A 19,310-nucleotide genomic window follows, 5' to 3' on the forward strand; every position below is an offset into this window, starting at 1 on the left:
CGCTCCATGAACGCAGCATTTCTCTAAGTTTGCGCTTCCACTTAGGGACCTTAACCCATTAGTGAAAGTGGCCACCCGCTCTCTGAGCACCAGCCCCTCCCAATCCACAAAAACGAGTGGGTTCTCACGTTGTGACATCACAAAGTGAGGAACAGCCCCTCCCAGGAAGAGTCTGTGCTGCCAGCCCCGCCCCCAGGCTAACAGACACACCCACTTTCAGCGTGGCGCTAGCGGTCGCTGGTCTCTAACAGTGGCCCGGCTCCTTTACCTCCCTCCCTCCCCCGGGTCGCGCACAGTCTTTGGTATTTTGTGTTGTGTAGCCAGGACTTGCTCCGTCTTACTCTACCTGACTGCCTTTAGCTTGTCCTGGATTTGGGTCATGTGACTGTTTCCTGTAGAGCGCCGTCCGTCTGGATCGGCGTCACTGAACTGACTTGCTTTCTGTTGATCAGGTACGATGGCTTTCCCGTGCTGAGCCTGGACCTGTTTGATCCCGTGGCCCCCACCCCGGACGGCCTGCAAGCACCCTCGTCCCGCCTGTCTGCCCGGCACAGCTGCCCCAGCAGCCCCGCCCCCATGTTCAGACGCACCAAGCAGGTCGGTTTAACCACACCCACCGTGATGCAGTGACGTGAAGCGTCTCCAATTGGGGGGGGGGGTCATGCTGGGACAGCCTCTTTTTTCAGATCTTGGACGTTAACATGAGGAGCCTCCATCACAGACGTGGAGTTTTTCTTCAGAATGGCCCGTCTGTCGGCCCGCTGAGCATGGCTGCTGTGCTGTTCTGCTCCTTTACCTAAAAACACCAAGGCAGCAGCTATATTAGCATTTGGCGTTTTTCACAGGCCGCCTCAAGCTCTGCAGCTTTATGTTGAGACGCATAACGATAAAAGAGCTGACATTTGGTACAGGAAACACTAGAGAATGTGTGGTCCAGGTGCAGATAGATCAGATCAACTGGTTACATGTACAGACTAACAGAAGAACTCTGCTAAAAAAACAAAACCCACGGTTCCGTTTCCTCTGCAGGAGATCAGGTCGGCCCAGAAGATGGCTAAGAAGTACTCCTCCATCCCTCAGCTGTGGTCCAAGTGTCTGCTGCGCCACTGCTACGGGCTGTGGTTCATCTGTCTGCCCGCGTACGTCAAGGTGTGCCACTCCAAGGTGCGGGCGCTCCGCTCTGCCTACGACGTCCTGCGCAAGATGCAGACGAAGAAGCTGCAGCCCCCCGATGAGGTGTGCTCCTGCGTTTTCCAGAAGGCTCAGAGGTGTTGGTGTGGAGCGGACAGTGATGGCCTCTGCCCCCGCAGGTCTGCTACAGGGTGCTCATGCAGCTGTGCGGGCAGTACGGACAGCCGGTCCTGGCCGTCAGAGTGCTCTTTGAGATGAAGAAGGCCGGAGTCCACCCCAACGCCGTCACCTACGGATACTACAACAAGGTAACTGTGACGGCGTCTGGGCCCAACGCCGCTTCCTCACACACCTGTCCTGCCAAACATCTGTAGGTGCTTTCAGTTTTTCCTCTCAAAGGTCATAAAGGCACACATTAGGAAGAAATGAAATGTCATTGAATGTGGAACTCTTCTGATTCCATCATAGATTGAATCAAGAGAAACGATTCCCCTGTGTGTGTGAGAGTTAGGAGGGAATGTGTGTGTTAGTGCAGCAGGATGACCTCTGTGGCTGCTGACGATGGAGGGCGGGGCTAAAACAAGGAGGGAGGGGTTCTGTTATCGGATACGCGACACTTTGCTATTGTGTAAGCGCGCCAGGATAAGCTGGTTCCCTACAGACAGGGTAGAGCGGTCGGTCTTTGATCTGAACATGGCAGGTTCAATTCCCGCCTTGCCAGCTCATGTATCAAAGTGTCATTGGGCCAGACGCTGAACCCCACCCGGTTCCTGGTGGTTATAGGTTGGTGCCGGTGTGTGGATGGTACTGTTACTGTGAAGCACTTTGGGCCTTTGAGGAAGCTGCTTTCCGTGTCAGCTTCCATGAACGGGCCGTTTAAATTCATGCGCACCGTAGGTTTGCCGCGATGACATGAAGACTTTGTCATCATGGTCCGGTGTTTTGAAAGTGTTGCCGGTGAGATGACAGGTACATGAGCGCGTCTGAGCCAACGTGAGCGCGTGCGTGAGTCACGACCGCACAGCTGTGTGTTATTGGGGTCATGTTGGTCATGCAGCGGCTGACATTCATGAAGTTAGAAGTTCAGTTTATGTTCTGACACATTCATAGCAAATGTCAACAAGCTTTAGAATGAGTACAACAGCTGATCACTACTCCATTTAGAGGTGGGCGTGAACAAAATGAAGAATGACGCTGTCCAATAGTGGAACATGTGAATAATTATAATTACCAAACTAATGAAAAGGTAAAAACATTTCAGTTTACGTGCAATCAACCCCTCAGAATGAACTTACATGAAGATCCTCAGGCCCTGTTTCAATAAAAGATGAATTATCCAAAAGCATAGAATTATTTTTTCATGTTTATGGTTGTGAAGTGTTTAAAAATATTTATGGTATTTTGTTCTGAGGTATCCAATCCTATTACTGTAAGTATGACAGACCACAAATGCAGTACTTCTGGTTTCAAACACACATCTTTCCTTTTCCTTTTTCCCTTCAAACTGACTTTGATGAAAAATTCATTTAAAGTCGAGCAGAGTCTCTCTGGCTCTCCGTTTCTCCCTGTCTCTCTCCTGTCTCTCTCCCGGCTCTGTCCCGGCTCTGTCCCGGCTCTGTCCCGGCTCTCTCCCGGCTCTCTCCTGTCTCTCTCTCCGGCTCTCTCCCGGCTCTGTCCCGGCTCTGTCCCGGCTCTGTCCCGGCTCTGTCCCGGCTCCCTGACCGTGCTCCTCTTCCTCCCCTCGTGTACAGGCGGTGCTGGAGAGCACGTGGCCTTCCAGCAACAGAGGAGGGTACTTCCTGTGGATGAAGCTCAGAAACGTGCTCCTGGCCGTGGCTCAGTTCAAGCGATCCCTTTCCCGGCCCGCACTCCTCACCCAGAGCCCGCTTTCAGGTAACCACGCCCCCGGCGCCCCATCTTCTTAGACGTTTGGAGAAGTATATGAAAGCTAAGAGCAACAACAGATCCTATTTCTCCATGATGAACAAATGCTGGGAGCCAGCTCTGACACAGTAGGAGTCAGATTACACACTTCCATTCACTTGAATGTTTACTCCTCATGCTTTCTGTGAATTCAGGGAATGTCGTTTTCTAGACAAGAAAAAAAGATGAAATGTTTATCACCATAATCTATAAATTCTATGCATCACAGACATCAGGTGCATCAAATGTTCAGTCTTTTCTGAGTTAAGTGTCCTCCCTCTTAATAATTCAAATGACCGTAATTATACTATAGAGCACACCCATTACATTTCTACAGGATAAAACATTCTGTGCACACATAAGCCGCACCTGTCTGTAAGCCGCCTGTGCCCACATTGAACCATGTGTTGTAGGATGAGGATGTGTATGTGCTGCGTTAAGCTGCGACACCGCGACTCCTGCTGCTTCATCACCGCGGTGATCCAAATCCCACACCGCCACAGCTCTACTCCAGAGCGGGTTAATAAAGAAGCAATCACTGTTATTCACACACATACTCATTCTACAACCCTTTCTTCATCTTCCTCCTGTGGACTGAAACATGGAAGTCTTCCTCCTCAGTGTGGGATTGGAACAGCGTCAGACATTCTTCACCTCTCTCTCTCAGTCTCTCCTTCGTTGTCATAAATAGCCGCGGTTCCATGGGCAGAATATCTTGATCGGATCAATGGTCGGGTTAAAATTCACCTGTGTTTCCGATTAGAACAAACGTTCCCATGGCTCACATTTTCAGTCGGAATGAATCATGTGGGCATGTGCAGTAGTGTAAAATCACCCGGATGAGGAAATAGGTCCCGTTGTTAACAAACCGCTGCCACAGACATTTATTTTATGCAGCAGCTCCGTAATACGAGACGATCTTCCAGACGTGCTTTTATTAATGTTATGACTATTGTGAAGCGCCTGTTCGCTCATTGTTATATTTAATCCGTGTGGTCAGTGCTTTTTTGTGGAAGAATTAAGCTGGAAGAAGGCTTAGGGCAGGCTAACACGGGCTAACATCATTAGCCTTGATGGAGACAAAATCCAGGACTGTGCGAGAAACACAGCAGTCTGAATTCTCCCACACATGACAAAACAACAAAACGCACACGTAACAAAGCATCCTCCCCCCCTCAGACACAAAATTATTAATCCAGCTGCTCTGCTCACTCGGGTGCCAGTGGACCGAGTGAGCGTCGGGGGGCACGAAGCGCTCCTTCAAGAGAGAGAAGAGCCAGCGGGGCGAGAGCGGAGCGGCACTTTTCACGGGGCGTCCGCAGAGCAGCTGGTCGGTCCCGTCTGCGCTCCAAGGCTTTCTCTCAGCGAAACACCGTCTATGCGTGACGTAAACCAGAGCAGTAGTGACACACGATCGGAATGACCGTTTACATGAACAACGATCTGATAAACAATCGGTATAACTCCATCGGAAAGAAATTTTGATCTGAACGGGTCTGACCGGGGCAGAGTATTCCGAACGGCGCGTTTACATGACGCATTTTCTTTCCAATCAGGCGTTCATTCCGATTACTTTTGCCCATGTAGACGCGGCTACTGTCACTCTGAGGTAGATTCTCTCCTGTTCTTGCTCTGTCCTCTCCGTCAGCAGCAGACCGGCTTTTCCAAACCCGTTGGTGATGGTGGATTTTTTCACACTGCTTTAACGATTGCTCTGAACTTGAAAGCTGCTTCATCTGCATTTCTTCTTGCATTTTCTGTGATGAGGGTCTGTTCCTGCTATTCATTCACAAAGCAGGAATTTACATTAAACCTGCGTCTTCCTCGACACATATACAATATTCCCCCTGTCTCACTCTGACCCTTTCTGCTCCAGCGCCCCTAGTGGCCGTTAGAAAAAATGCATAAAGTAGCCGCATCATTGAATAAGCCGCAGGGTTGATGGCGTGTGACAAAAGTAGTGGTTTATTGTCTGGAAGTTATGGTAAATCTGATCATATTTGCAGATGATAAAAACAAATTTTATGCAGCAGAGTAAACAAAGAGTAAAATACACTAAATACCTGGATGAATTATAACAAATCATCCTTGAATTTATGTAAACCAAACTTTGGTCATTTTAAAGTCTGAACTAATGATCAAATAAAACAACCTGATAATTAAAAGTGTATTTGGGACTTATTGTTGACAATAAGCTAAACGCAACACACAGACCAAAGTATCAAAAAGCATTTTCATTATAAATAAATCAAAGCTCACACTAGACTCTGAAGGCAGATATTTGCTATTTAGTTCCTTGATTTTACCATATTTGTCAAACGGCATTGAGATTTGGGCCAATAATTGTAAAACAATATTACAACCTTAATTTTTAATTCAGAAAGGTTCCATTAGAATAATTCATGGAGCCAGATAAACCAAAGATTCATTCCTTCAATCTAGACCTCTGAAACTCCCAGATTTGGTTACATTTCATAGCATATTCATAACCATTCCATAACCCTTCTCTGAAAATAAAAAGAGGCACTAGAATTCAAAATCCAATGTGCAAGAACCACTGGAAGATATTTCTGTGTGTGGCATCAAACTTTGGCAAATGTTAAGTGAGGAGCACAAACAAAGCTGAAATATCTACACATTTAAGAGGAAATGTCAGAATCAGAATCAGAATAGGTTTTATTGCCAGGTTCAGTAGAGCGCACTTTACAAAACGAGGAATTTTTCTTGGTGTATAGTGCAATTAAAATAAGTTAAAAAATTAAATTAACACAACAACACACTATATACAGTTGAGTAAGGTGGGAGCACAGGTGGGCTGGGATGGTCTGTAAGTAGCAGCGATAGTCTTTTGGTGGTGGTGGGGGGGGGGGGGTGTCAGCTGGGGGAGTTGGGGTTCTGTTCAGCAGGCTGACTGCAGTGGGGAAGTAGCTGTTCTTGTGGCGCGAGGTCCTGGTCCTGATGGACCGGAGCCTCTTGCCAGAAGGGAGGGGCCGAAAGAGATTATGTCCTGGATGAGAGGGGTTGGCTACAATCCTGGCTGCCCGCCTCCAGGTCCTGGAGATGTGCAGCTCCTGGAGAGACGGGAGGTGGCAGCCGATCACCTTCTCTGCTGAGTGGATGACGCGTTGCAGCTTGGCCTTGTCTCTGGCCGTGGCCGCAGCGAACCAGACTGTGATGGAGGACGTGAGGGTGGATTCGATGATGGCGGTGTAAAAGTCTACCAGCATCTTTTCAGGGAGGTGAAACTTCTTCAGCTGCCTCAGGAAGTACATCCTCTGCTGGACCTTCTTAGTGATGGAGCTGATGTTCTGCTCCCACTTGAGGTCCTGGCTGATGATGGTTCCCAGGAAGCAGAAGGACTCCACAGAGGTCACCGGGGAGTCACAGAGGATGACAGGGGGGAGGGGGGCTGGGGCCTTCCTGAAGTCCACTGTCATCTCCACTGTCTTCAGAGCATTAAGCTCCAGGTTGTTAGCGCTGCACTATGACACCAGCCTGGCTATTTCACTCCTGTAGGCCGACTCATCTCCGTCAGAGATGAGGCCGATGAGTGTGGTGTCGTCAGCAAACTTCAGGAGTTTGACAGACAGGTGACCAGCTGTGCAGCTGTTTGTGTACAGGGAGAGTAACAGGGGTGAAAGGACACAGCCCTGGGGGGATCCGGTGCTTGTGGTCCGAGTATCTGAGACGAGCTTCCCCAGCCTCACATACTGCTGTCTGTCCGTCAGGAAGTCTGTGATCCACCTGCAGGTGGAGTCAGACACATTCATCTGGGAGAGTTTGTCATGGAGCAGTGATGGGACTATTGTGTTGAACGCGGAGCTGAAGTCTACAAACAGGATCCTGGCGTAGGATCCTGGAGAGTCCAGGTGCTGGAGGATGAAGTTGAGGGCCATGTTTACAGTATCGTCTACCGATCTGTTGGCTCTGTAGGCAAATTGCAGGGGGTCCAGGAGGGGGTCTGTGAGGTCTTTGAGGTAGGAGAGGATGAGGCGCTCAAAGGACTTCATAACTACAGAGGTCAGGGCCACGGGTCTGTAGTCATTCAGTCCTGTAATTCTGGGCTTTTTGGGGACAGGGATGATGACTGAGGATTTGAAGCAGGCTGGCACATGACAGGTCTCCAGTGAGGTGTTGAAGATGTCTGTGAACACTGGAGACAGCTGGTTGGCACAGTGCTTCAGGGTGTGGGGGGAAAGGATGTTGCTGGACAATGGCTGGGGGGGAAGGTGATGGGGCTGCCTGCTGTCTGCTCCAAGCAGCAGTAGAATGTGTTCAGGTCGTTGGCCAGACGCAGGTCGTTCAGACAATGGGGGGCTCAGGGTTTGTAGTTGGTGATCGTCTTGAGCCCTTTCCAGACAGGGGCAGAGTCGTTGGCTGAGAATTGCTGTTCCATTCTCACACCATGGGCTGATGTAGCTTTCCTCACCTCCTTGCTAAATCTGTGCTTGGCCTCTTTGTATTTGTCTCTGTCCCCACTTCTGAATGCAGCTTCTTTCTCTGACCTCAGCTGTCTGAGCTTAGCTGTGAACCAGGGTTTGTCGTTGTTGTAGCTCACCCTGGTGCGTGTTGGAATGACGCTGTCCTCACAGAAGTTGAAGTTGATGTAGGACGTCACAGTGTCTGTGTACTCGTCCAAGCTGTTGGTGGCAGACCTGAAAACGTCCCAGTCTGTGCAGTCCAGACACTCCTGAAGTTCTTCCACAGCTTCGCTGGTCCATTTCTTGCAGGTCCTCACAACCGGCTTGCAGAGCTTTGATTTCTGCCTGTAGGCTGGAATCAGATGCACCATGATGTGGTCGGACAGGCCCAGAGCAGCACGGGGAACGGCACGATAAGCACCGCTGATGGTGGTGTAGCAGCGGTCTAGTACCTTTCCCTCTCTGGTCGGACATTTAATAAACTGTTTATATTTGGGGAGTTCAGATGATAGGTTGGCTTTATTAAAGTCTCCCAGGACGATGACTAAGGCGTCTGGGTTTGTCCGTTCTACACTCAGAATCTCCTCAGCCAGCGCTCGCTGGGCGGCGCGCACGTCGCCCTGCGGTGGGATGTAAACGCCGACGAGGAAGAATGAGGAGAACTCACGGGGGGAGTAGAAAGGCTTGCAGTTGATGATGAAGGTCTCTATGTCCGGAGAACAGAGTTGAGAAACTTTTGAAACATCGCTGCACCAGCCGCTGTTGATGTAGAAACATATTCCACCTCCTTTCGTTTTGCCGGAAAGCTTCGTGCATCTGTCCGCTCGGTGCAGCTGGAATCCCCGAAGCTCTAGTGCAGCGTCCGGTATGGAGTCGCACAGCCACGTCTCCGTAAAACACAAAACACAGGAAGTGGAAAAGTCTCTGTTTTTGTTGAGCAGCACGCTCAGTTCGTCCATTTTGTTGCAAAGTGAGCGCACGTTGGAGAGAAATATTCCGGGCAGCGCAGTGCGAAATCCGCGCCGGCGGAGACGCACCAGCGCTCCTGAGCGCTGGTGCGTCTCCTGCGGCGCTTCACCTTCTTACGTGCCTGCTGGGTCAAAATAGCCAGTAAATCCAATGTTAGTGTTTCAGTACAGAGGTGAAGGTCATTAAAGGTCACAAGGGTCAATGATAACAGCATTACCTGTGGGGGGGTACTTAGCACTTAGGTGATATGTGAAACTGTTGTTACATTATCTTTTGCGAAATATGTTGCTATTGATACGGTTACTGGGATTACTTACAGATTTATGATTTAAGGTTGAATCAGTAGATCTTATATTTAGGTAAGTGATAACACATTGTTAAGACATTATATTTATTATAATGGGGAAGTTGATCTTCCCGTTTCAAGCATTAAGTGTTTAGTTTGTCTTATGATTGAGGATGTATCGTCTCAGATGGTGACTTATTTTGGTTTCTGTGTTGAAGGAAGTGAGTTCAATCTATAAACTCAGAGCTGCTCCTGCAAACGATCTGAGGAGACTGTTGGTTGGAAACCAGCTCCTCTGCTGCCGTTTGCTCCTCCTGACCTCCTCCATGATCTCTTCAATTTGTGCTCAGAAACTGTTTTTATGTCTTTTTGAGTCATTCTTTCCCCCACAAGCCTCTTTTCTCTAACGGAGAGCTTCTGCTCTGAGAAGGGAGGTTGAAATGTTCATTTAAAGGGTCTACATCAGGCTAGGGTTGGGCGATGTCCCCTAAATTGGCCGTTGACGATGTTTGCTGTCAACCATCGGGATGGACGATGATATCGTCGGGGGGGGGGGCTATTTTTAATTTTTCGTTCTTATTTAATTGCTATTCGTTATTTTACCTTATTACTTTATTTATTTTATTTCCCAACTAATGACTCATCCGCGATGATCCAATATAAACTGAGGGAAGTGACTTTAACAAAAAAAGTAGAAAAGAAGTAGTCCGCTCCCGCACTTAACTAGTGAAGTGGACCGGCGGAGCGCGGACTTACAGCTTTGTGTTTGAGTGGAAGGGGGGGGGGGGGGGGGGGGGCGCTTTGTTACATGAGCGCTATGTATGGGAGATTTAAGACTGCGATCCGTCCCGCAGCTCTGGGGGAACGGGCTACCGAACTCAGAACCGGGTCTAAAAGTGTGTGTGTGAGCACAGCTCGGATCGTCAGCACACTCAGCGGTTTGAGCTTCGAAGCAGAAATGTCGCTCAGTCCTTAGAAAACATTCAAACAATCACGTGGATTTGTGTTTCCAGTCGTGTCCCGACTAAATAAAGGCTGATGTTATTCTTACATGTTTACGTGCAGCCAGCAAGCAGCACCACCCAAAGCTAATGTTGTTAGCCCGTGTTAGCATACTGCTAATCCTGGCTTCGTTCAGAAAAAGCACTGACCACACGGATTAAAATTCAAATGATGAGCAAACAGGTGTTTCATAATAACCGTAACATTATTAAAAGCACGTTTAGAAGATCGTCTCGTATATTACCGAGCTGACATGTCAATATATATAGCCGCTCGGCGCTGTTTAACATTGTTTTGTATTGAATTGTTACATTCAATAAAGTTTGAAAAAAAAAGCCACTCAGCGGAACTTATATCCTCTTCCGGTTGTTCAAACCCTACTGCGCATGTGTGAATGATTTATTCTGACCGAAAGTGTGACCTTAGTGAACATTTGTTATATTCTGAAAACATTTTTCTGGGCCCATCTACACGGTTGAATTCTAATCCGACCGTTGATCCCATCAAGATATTTTGCACATGTAACCGCGGCTTATGGTGTCGACTCGCAACGTGGCGGGGGCGTGGCATCACGATGGTGTCTCTCCATCGGGATGTCAGTCAGCCATCGTCCATCGGCACAACCCTATATCAGGCTTTTCAGAATAAACTATATCCATATAGGAAATCAGAAATTAAAAAAACGTGCGTTCATTTCTGATAATGCACACTTCAAAGACCATTAACCCGCTAATTCCATGGTCACATAAAAAAAAATATATTCAACCAGCTTTTAGTCCTTTATTCTTGTTATTTTTTCTGGTTTGGATCACTTTTTCCACAAAAAGCAGACTTTTTGTTACGTGGCGCGTGTCACAATGGCTTTGACCTCTGACCTTAACTGCAGCGGCAAAGGAAAGCAATATCTATGCTAATGATCACGATGTGTTGAATAAAGCATCAGATTAGAGAGAAAGTTCTCCTTTTACCGCTTGTTGTTGTCCAGATGATGAAGTTAAAGTCTGTTTTAAAGAAGCCGGAGCAGTGATACAAAACATTTAAGTTATGTGACCGGAACTACTTTTTTAGGCGTGTGGTTATCGGCTTTTAATGCACACCCAGCAGCCAATCAGAATCAAGAATTCACCCAGACCATGGTATATATGATTATATATGACCTTTGGGACACTAAAGAACACATTTTTTATGACATAGGAGTTGTTTTCATGAACTCTTTGCCTAGCCGCCCATTTCATGACATCATCCCAGAGCCTGCCATCATCTCAACAGCACGTCTGCCACATCTGAACTTTAGCAAAGACCGTTGTTCATTTCGTCCACACAAAATGAAAGCGTTTAAGGAGGAAGTGTGTGTTACTGTGGGGGCGGAGCTTCCAGCTCAGACTCTTCCTGGAAGGGGCGGTTCCTCACTTTGTGATGTCACAATGTGAGAACCTGCTTATTTTCATGGGATAGGAGGGGCTGGTGCTCAGAGAGCAGCTTTTTAGAGGAATACTCAGGAATGCATGAATGGATCAAAATACCACATTGGGGTTGTTTATAGTGAGGACTGAACAATATAATACACTTAAAAGCTCGAAAAGTGGATTTAGCATGGTGTATGTATGCCCTTCAATGTGGATGATTGTTACAGAATAGAGGAAATCCTCATCAGCGTTTGATTGCTGCATTTAGTCTCTTTGTTTGGCAGCACAAAGCCCTAATCTGTTCAGATTAACGCTGCTGCCTCTGAGCTCCCGTCTCTCAAAACTGCATCTGGAGGAAAGTTTGGGTTCTGGTGTGAAACAGATGTGAAGTCTCAGCTTTAAAGTGAAGTTAGGCTGAGACTCCAGACAAACCAGAGCACCTGTTCTGTCATGTGTGGCTCCAAATACTTCCTCCACACTGTGAGGAGACAACAGCGCCCCCTTGTGGACACCTGCCCTCTGTAACCCTCGCTTGTCTTTGGACAGATGTCAGTGACCTGGATGCTGTGAGTCACGGCAGCCTGGATAGTTCTGCTGATCCGGGTCCGTCCGCCGCCGATGACAGGTCCAGTACAGGTGACTCTTTCCACACGGTCGCCCATCTTCTTCCTTTGGTCGTCTGTTCCACTCACTGACCCCCCCGCCTCATGTCTTCCTCCTGCTCTGCCTCTTTTCCGGCTCATCCTGTCGTTTGTCTGATGCTCATCCACCATATGGGCCGTTTTTCACGGTTTCTGCTCTGTCCCTAACCCCGCCCTCCACTCTGGCCCCGCCTGTCTTGCCTTTGCATTCAGTTGGTGGTGGGGGTGCCAGGTCCAGGGGGGTTTATGAGCTCAGAGAAGCCCCTCTCCATGAAGGTAAACCTCTGTGGTTTCATGTCTCCGCTCTGACCTGATGGCAGTTCTTCTGTTTTATGTGGAGCAAAAACCTTTTTATTACATTTAGTCATTTACCTCAGGAAGCAGCTGCTGAACCTAGAAACCAAATTCACTTAAACTGAGAAAATGTGTCCGAAATGTGTTAAAGCTTTGGAAAATGGAAAATCTATATTTTTATGGAAGTTTTCCCCAATCACAAAGTGCTTTACAAAAGGAGCATAAAATTATATCAAAACACAAAGAAGTAATAAAATACAATAATAATAATAAAACAAAACCCAGTAAAACATAGTAAAGCTCTCCTGAATAAAAACGTCTTGACCTGAGAATTAAACAGTCAATCTGGCATTCATAAATGTTTAGTTTAGTCTGACCAAAGACCAGGGAAATAAAAAAGGTTAAAGGTGAAGTTTCTGCCGACTCAATGTACTGTGAGCATAGGAGCTATAGTGTTTACACTCACAACGCCTCAGACCCAGCGGCCCGTATGGGCTGTCTGCAGGTGAAAGAGGATCAAACCTGTCTGGGACACGCAGGTGACCCGCTCTACATATCAAGGTCTCGCTCTGAGCCTGTAGAGAGAAAATGTTCATGCAGATTCTTTCTATGGGTACGCTAACCGTGAAGTCAGGGAGACACAGGCGTGTCGCACAGATTTGACATTTTTTAAACCCGGCAGATTGAGCAAGGGTCCCGAAAGTTCTGTGCACGTGATACGTGCACGCTCCTTGCTGCAGGCGGACTGGTAGAAATGAAGAAACCACGCGCACAATCCGTCACAAAGCACTTACACATGCAGGACAGTGGTACGCTTCATTTGTATGATGGCTGCACACACCTGTGCCCCCCTCACAGCCCCCCTCCAGTGAAAACAGGGCTTTCTCTGATGATGGAGGACATCTATGAAGAAAATTAAGCTTAAAACTGCATTTCTGAGTGTTTCTTTTTCAAATCGTTGTGAAGCAGCAGCAGGTTGAAAAAGATGCCTGGTGGGCCACAAGCTGGCTGCCCTGAGGGGCTGTAAGCTAGCAGGAGAGCATGTGAACAGATGGATGACGGAAAGAGGGTGCAGACTTTCTCCACACAAACAGTTCTGCCCACTACTCAGAGAGGAATTTCTAATGAACTCTTGCCGCTCTGCAGAAACTATGTCCTAGAAAACCACACAGAGTGATTTTGTCTATAAACGGGATAAGCGTCATGAAAAGAGCACTGGGAACACTTTGAAGATAGATCATTAATGCTGAGAGTGGGGGTCGACCCCCTGTGAACAAGGGTGGTCACAGTATTGAGCATCACAAGTTACTGCTGTGCAGAACCCACAGAACCAGTGTGGGCTGCTTCAGAACATTCATTCTCCCACCGATCGTCATTGCAAAATACTAAATCCTTCATAAACTCTCTGGCTTGATTTCCCTCCAAATCTACGTCTTTTTAAAACATCTTTTCTGTTTTATTTGGATGTGAGGATTTGTCATGAATCAAAGTTGCATTCAAAGCATAAGTTTGGTCTAAACTGTCTTTCAGAACCAAAAAAAATCATTTTTTGAATAGAAATATTCTAAGTTCAAGTCTGGGTGTCCCTGTGCCGGTCCCTAGCCCAGAACCACGGGGTTGTGTCAGGAGGAGCGTCCGTCTGTAGAGCTCCTCCCATCAGCCGATGAACACGGCCCCCTCCGCTTTGTGCGTCTGAACTCTGTGATTTAAACTGGATCCTGGGTTCTCTCAGCCTCATGAAACTTTGTCACACACCTCCCTCGCTCCATCTCCCCCCTCCCTTCTACCTGATATCCTCCCAGAGCAACACCCCAAACCATCAATGCCTTCATGCGCTGTGCTTTTAAACTCAGCACGCACCGCCGCCCGCCATGGTTCAACCAGAACCGCCTCCTTCACATCTGCACCTTAAAGAAGGACATTTTCCTGACAGCAGCAACTCAGAATCAAAGATCAGTTCTTTCAGCGCTGAAATGATAGTTCTCCCCATTTCTGTTCTGTAAAGGTCGGGATAGCCTGGTGTGGGTTGAATCCGTTCTGCTTTGTGTTTTTGCAGGAGATCAGTCTGATCTGGGCTACAACTCCCTGTCCAAAGAGGAGGTGTGGAGAGGGGCAGCGCCTCCCCAAGACAGCAGGAAGGAGAGCGACTGCAGCTCCCGTCAGTCACCTGTCGAGCGCCGCCGTCAGCCGGAGAGAGGCGGCGTCTTTGTGCTAAAGTCTGTGTCTTCTGTGAGTTCAGTGTCAGAGACGGAGAGCTCCAAAGGAAGTAGGGACTGCCTCCCCCAGCTGGACGCGGATCCCTCCTTCAAACCTCGTGGGATCGTCCGCAGCAGCTTCCCGTACGAGTCCTCCTGTAAACCCAGGAGCTGCAGCGGTTCAGGTACGGCTGAGTGTCACGCAGATCCTCACAGAGCCTGAAGAAGAGGAAAGACGCCGTTTAACTACCTGCACTTAGAATCTGATGTTTAGGAACCGAACCAGGAGATCTAAAGACATCTGGAAGTCTAAACAGACGGAAAACAAGAATGTTTGAATCCGATGAGGCAGTATTCTATTCCCAACAGAACAGATGTCACCATGGTAACCATGATGCAGCTTTTCTCAGACCTCAGAGCATGGAGGATCTGAGTGTCTGAAGCATTGTCTGTGTCTGTGGAATGTCATGGCTGCATTGTCCTTCATGCACGCCATGTACACGCCTCTGAGAACATGCCGGAAGGCCTCCTCTTCCGGCTAGAGGAAATCTGGGACTAGCGTCACACATCGACCCGTCCGACCCACTTGGAAACGGTCCGTTTGAATAGAGTCTGGGTCTACAGGCCACAGTCCTTCTGGAGCAGGTTCAACCATGGCTCTGTGTCTCATGGCAGAGCTTCAGTTCTGCAGACACAGAGAGCAGACATCTGTGAAGACAGCAGTTTGTTCATCTGGATTCAGTTCTCAACGTTTCCCCTCCAAAGGTTTCCCGATCCTTCAGTAGTGTTAGCATCCTGCTGCTGAGGACCGCCGAGGCCCTGAAGATCACAGGGTTACAATAGAGGTCTGCTCCCGTCCCCGACGCACAGAGATTTCTCCAGTTTCTCCCAATCTTTTTGAGGGTTTTTTGTTCTGTGGATAAAATGGACAAAAACAGAGCATATAAACCCAAACTTCCTCGTAATTCCTTGTAAACTGTATTAAGCGAAACAACATTTTTAAGTTAACATGACTAGACTACCCAGAATGCCTAGGGGTCAGGAGACAGGTCATGTTTCCATTCATCTTTAATCTGTAGCTCTCAGATCGTTCTGAATGATTATTTCCTGTGACAGCATCACATCTATTGTGAGTTTTCACCATTTATGAATATTTGTCTCCATGAGTAAAATATGGTGGTTTAGAATAGAGGTGTCTTAGTTTGAAATGTTTCTAACTTTATTGTAACTGTGCGTGTCTGTGGAAGACTGAAATGAACTTGAAGCTCGCCGTTGTTCCTTTCTGCTGCCGTGGTTAACTGTGGCCTTTCCCCGCCCCCCCCAGGTCACGTGGCGGGTCTGCTCTTCACCGCCTCCCTGGATGACATCGGCGAGGTCCACAGCAACACTTTGATCAGGAGGCACAGGAGCGCCCTGGAGGAGGCGGTCGCCGGCTTGGCGCTGGAGCGGCCGGTTGTGAGGGGCCGCCACCTCAGTGGGGACACTGAGAACGGCGGCGGCGGTGGGAACACCCTTCTCGGTGGTGGAGCCAGCCAAAGTGAAACTGGTCCAGAGAAGAAGGGGGGACACTTGGGGGGAAAAACCCAAATAGTCTCGTGTGTGAAGCTCCACAGTCCTTTGGCTGGGGGGAAGTTGGAAGGATCGGCTTCTACCGGGCGGTGTCCCAGGAGTCTGGAAGAGGGGCGGGACTCCAGCGATGAGGACAGGAACAACGCTGAGGCCATTTTTGATTTTGAGGATCTGGAGCTAGACGCAGTAAAACCGCCCGTCAAACGCAGCATCAGCTGCAGTGGCGTGACCGCCTCAGTCGGCAAGGGGACGGTCAAGCGCACCGACATCCAAACGGGTGACGACCCTCTTTCTGTCCTGGCAGCAGAGTCGGAAAGCGGGCGCCCGGGAACGGCGCCACGGGGGGAGGAGCTCGGAGCGCTGAGAGCACGCAGAAACCTGGCCAGGGAGATCGAGCTGTACCTGAACCAGCTGGACAGCCCTCTGAGCAGCCGCACCCCCAGCCTGGACCTGCAGGACCTCGCCAGCCCCCCCCTCCTGCACCCAGCCCCAAACCCCGCCTTCCGTAGGTCCAGTCTCCCCTATGGCTCCCCCTGCAGGACTGTGGAAATGCCACGCTCTCACACTTTTCACCAAACGTCACCTGCCCAACCCATCTCACCTCAGAGTCCGTGGACCCCCCCCCTCAGTCAGAGCTCCAGCACCGGCGCGAGCCCTGGGCCCAGCCCCTTCCAGGAGAGGGCTGACAGGATGGGCCTGGTGTCGGCCTCCTCCTCCTCTTTTGCCCTTGACACCCTGCTCACGCCGAGCCTGGACGTGTTCAAGACCGGCGTCTTCTCTGCTGGGAGGGGCGTGGCTGATAAGGCCAGCCGCTGGTACTCCCGTTTTGCCACCTACACCGCTCCAACCAAGGTACCACCAATCTTACTGTTGTGGGGAAACCAGCAGGTTCTGACCCGACCCACTTTAACCCTTGTGCCATCTTAGATGACCCCCCCCCCTTCCATTGAAGTGTTCTCCCTACCATGACAAAGGTGGATAAAGGTGGAAAGATTTCATGTAATCATGGACACCAGTGAAGATCACAAATCATTGAAGAAAAAGGTTCAGAGCACTGTCTAGTGGGTCTAGATGACCCACCTCCCAATGTTAAAGTGCCTAGGATAGAACAAGGGTTACAGTCGAGTTCTGGGGCCTCATTTCTAAAACTTTGCGTAGGATTTGCGTCAGAAGTGGCGTACGGATGAAACATAGGACGTGCGTACGCACAGAAATATTCGGAGTTATAAAACCGTGCGCACGCACATCCTACGCATCTTTCCCTTAATAAATCACAACCGATTCTAAATGCAGCGCAGCTTTTGCGGCTTCATGACACGCCCATAGTTGCCCATAAATAGTCCGTGAAACGCCCACAAATGAATATTCATTAATTGTGAAATCATGCCAAACAAAGAGAGGAAATGAAAAAAACGTAACTTGACTCAATGTGAAGTAGAAGTTATCGTTGGCGAGGTGGAAAAGAGGAGAAAAGTGTTGTGTGGAGGCCACAGTGTGGGCATTACTAATGCCATAAAGGCACTTGAGCGGCAGACGGTGGCAGACGCCGTGAATGCTGTAGCCTCACAACCTCGGACCGTGGCCGAAATAAAAAAGAAAAGGTCGGACATCAAAGTCGAGGCAAAAAAACGTCTAGCGCTGACCCCCCCCCCCCCCACACACACACACCCGTGGCTGCCACGGGTGTGTGGGGGGGGGGGACACCGGAGCTGACCCCTCCTGATGAGAGACTGGCAGCAATAATTGGGGAATCCCTTTTAAGTGGAGTGGTGACTGAGGCGCAGGGGGACACCGACGCGCCAGATGCACCGGGGGACACCCCCCCAAAAGCCCGCAGAGGAAGTCTGAACCGGCTCATAAGCCAGTCGTCCTCGTTTGCCAGCAAGTCTTCTTGCTGTCTAAAGATGCGTTCACTCCGAATTCTTCCATTTGCCACATCTTCTAAGAGCGCAAGATCAACCTTTGTGCGTCATTACGCATTGTGATGGGGCATTTTATTTCCCTCCATTTAATTACATCTGACAAGCTGCAGATGTTGGTAATAATCGACGTGGAAATGGGAAATTGTTCAGCAAATGTAATTTCTTGTTGCTTTCTGAATGGTTGAGACATACGCCATACATTGTTTTATCAAAAATAAAACAAACTAAAGGCATATGCATGAATACCATAATTCTGTAGCTTATGAAGAAATGTTTTAATATGAAAACAACTTTCCCCAGTGGACAATTAATGCATCTCTCTCTATCTATCCATCTGTCTGTCTGTCTGCACCTATATCTGCTCCGCCAGACGGACACATTGACGGGAATGTCAGTTTTGTACATTATTTCGTTCTGTTAACTATATTATTTATGAGGATGAATTGCACAACATGCCAATATTGCAGATCATATTTCACTTTTCTTTTTGCAAATAAGTGTTCATTTGAATTTCTGTTGTAATTTTCGTTTGATTTTTTTGTTTGTTTCACTGCTGATCGATCAAACGGGTGTTGGTGTAGCTGTTAATTGTCAGACTTGCTTTGTGAAGTCTTCATGTTATTTCTGAGAGGCAGGATTGTCATTTTCACTTTCACGTGTTTCTTCCATCTGCCGACGGCGTCGCCGTTTCTCATTTCACCCGTTTTTGTGCGTACGCCTGGGTCAGAGCATGAAGGACCGCACATTTTCCCCTCAAGTTTGCTTCTTATAAATCTCAACTATTGCGTAGAGAGTGGCGTACGCCTTCTTTTGTGCGTACGCAATGTTTATAAATGAGGCCCCTGGACTGAAAATGAGACCTTTGTAGCAAATGCCCTGGCGCTCTGCTGCCCCCTTGTGGCCGGGAAGCTTTCAGTCTGACAGAACTTCTTTTGTGAGTTTTGCTGGATTATGAGTTGTGCTTTACCTGTCAACCCTGAGAGATGTTTAGTCTCAGTGGGTTTTTCTGGCTGCCCATCTTTGACACATCCAAACCCGCAGTCATCTGACGACGGTTAAGTTCAACCTGAGAAGCTTTGAAACGGAATCAATTCAGAAGACTTTTAAATCACATCAACGAATACTAGATCAATAAAACTGGGTCAAAAGAATGTAGAATCATTTTTAAAAGGATGATCCCCAACAATAATCTTTAAATGTTTGTAAGTCCCAAATGCAAAGCAGAGCATTATTCAGAATAACTGGAGAAATCTCTGTGTGTCAGGGACTAGGCGGAGCATCTTCACTGTATGTCTATGGTCTCTGGGCCCTCATCAGTGACATCTCTGACTCCATAAACTCTCTAGATGTGAACACAATCCTCTGCACATGAACCTACTTCACATACGACGCTGGGAAGTCAGACAGAGCACCAAACAACACAAAAACTCCACAACTTGATGTTTAAACTGTTGAGAAGTGCAAAGGAGATGCTGCACCATGGTATCCATAGTAACCATGTCCAAGTATTCTGAGACTTGCAGCATCCCTTTAAAATAAGCCAGTTTATTG

At 48.4% G+C, this 19,310-nt stretch overlaps 1 protein-coding gene across 9 annotated transcripts in view; it reads left to right on the forward strand.

Moving 5' to 3' along the window:
• Positions 1–19,310, forward strand: part of LOC101168670 (C-myc promoter-binding protein) — a 98,388-nt gene that overhangs the window by 52,883 nt on the left and 26,195 nt on the right. For 7 of the 9 annotated variants that reach the window (XM_078944118.1, XM_078944115.1, XM_078944116.1 and 4 more), the window contains 9 exons: positions 453–597; positions 1,030–1,236; positions 1,311–1,439; positions 2,883–3,024; positions 11,685–11,774; positions 11,993–12,055; positions 14,130–14,231; positions 14,313–14,453; positions 15,593–16,689. In XM_078944118.1, coding sequence (XP_078800244.1) covers positions 453–597; positions 1,030–1,236; positions 1,311–1,439; positions 2,883–3,024; positions 11,685–11,774; positions 11,993–12,055; positions 14,130–14,231; positions 14,313–14,453; positions 15,593–16,689 — 2,116 coding nt within the window. The remainder of the gene's footprint in view (positions 1–452; positions 598–1,029; positions 1,237–1,310; positions 1,440–2,882; positions 3,025–11,684; positions 11,775–11,992; positions 12,056–14,129; positions 14,232–14,312; positions 14,454–15,592; positions 16,690–19,310) is intronic. The other 2 variants (XM_011492503.4, XM_011492504.4) reach the window with 2 other exon arrangements.

The sequence above is a fragment of the Oryzias latipes genome, chromosome 3, assembly GCF_053564925.1.
Source record: "Oryzias latipes strain Hd-rR chromosome 3, Olatipes_Hd-rR_3.1".
Taxonomy (NCBI): Eukaryota; Metazoa; Chordata; class Actinopteri; order Beloniformes; family Adrianichthyidae; genus Oryzias; species Oryzias latipes.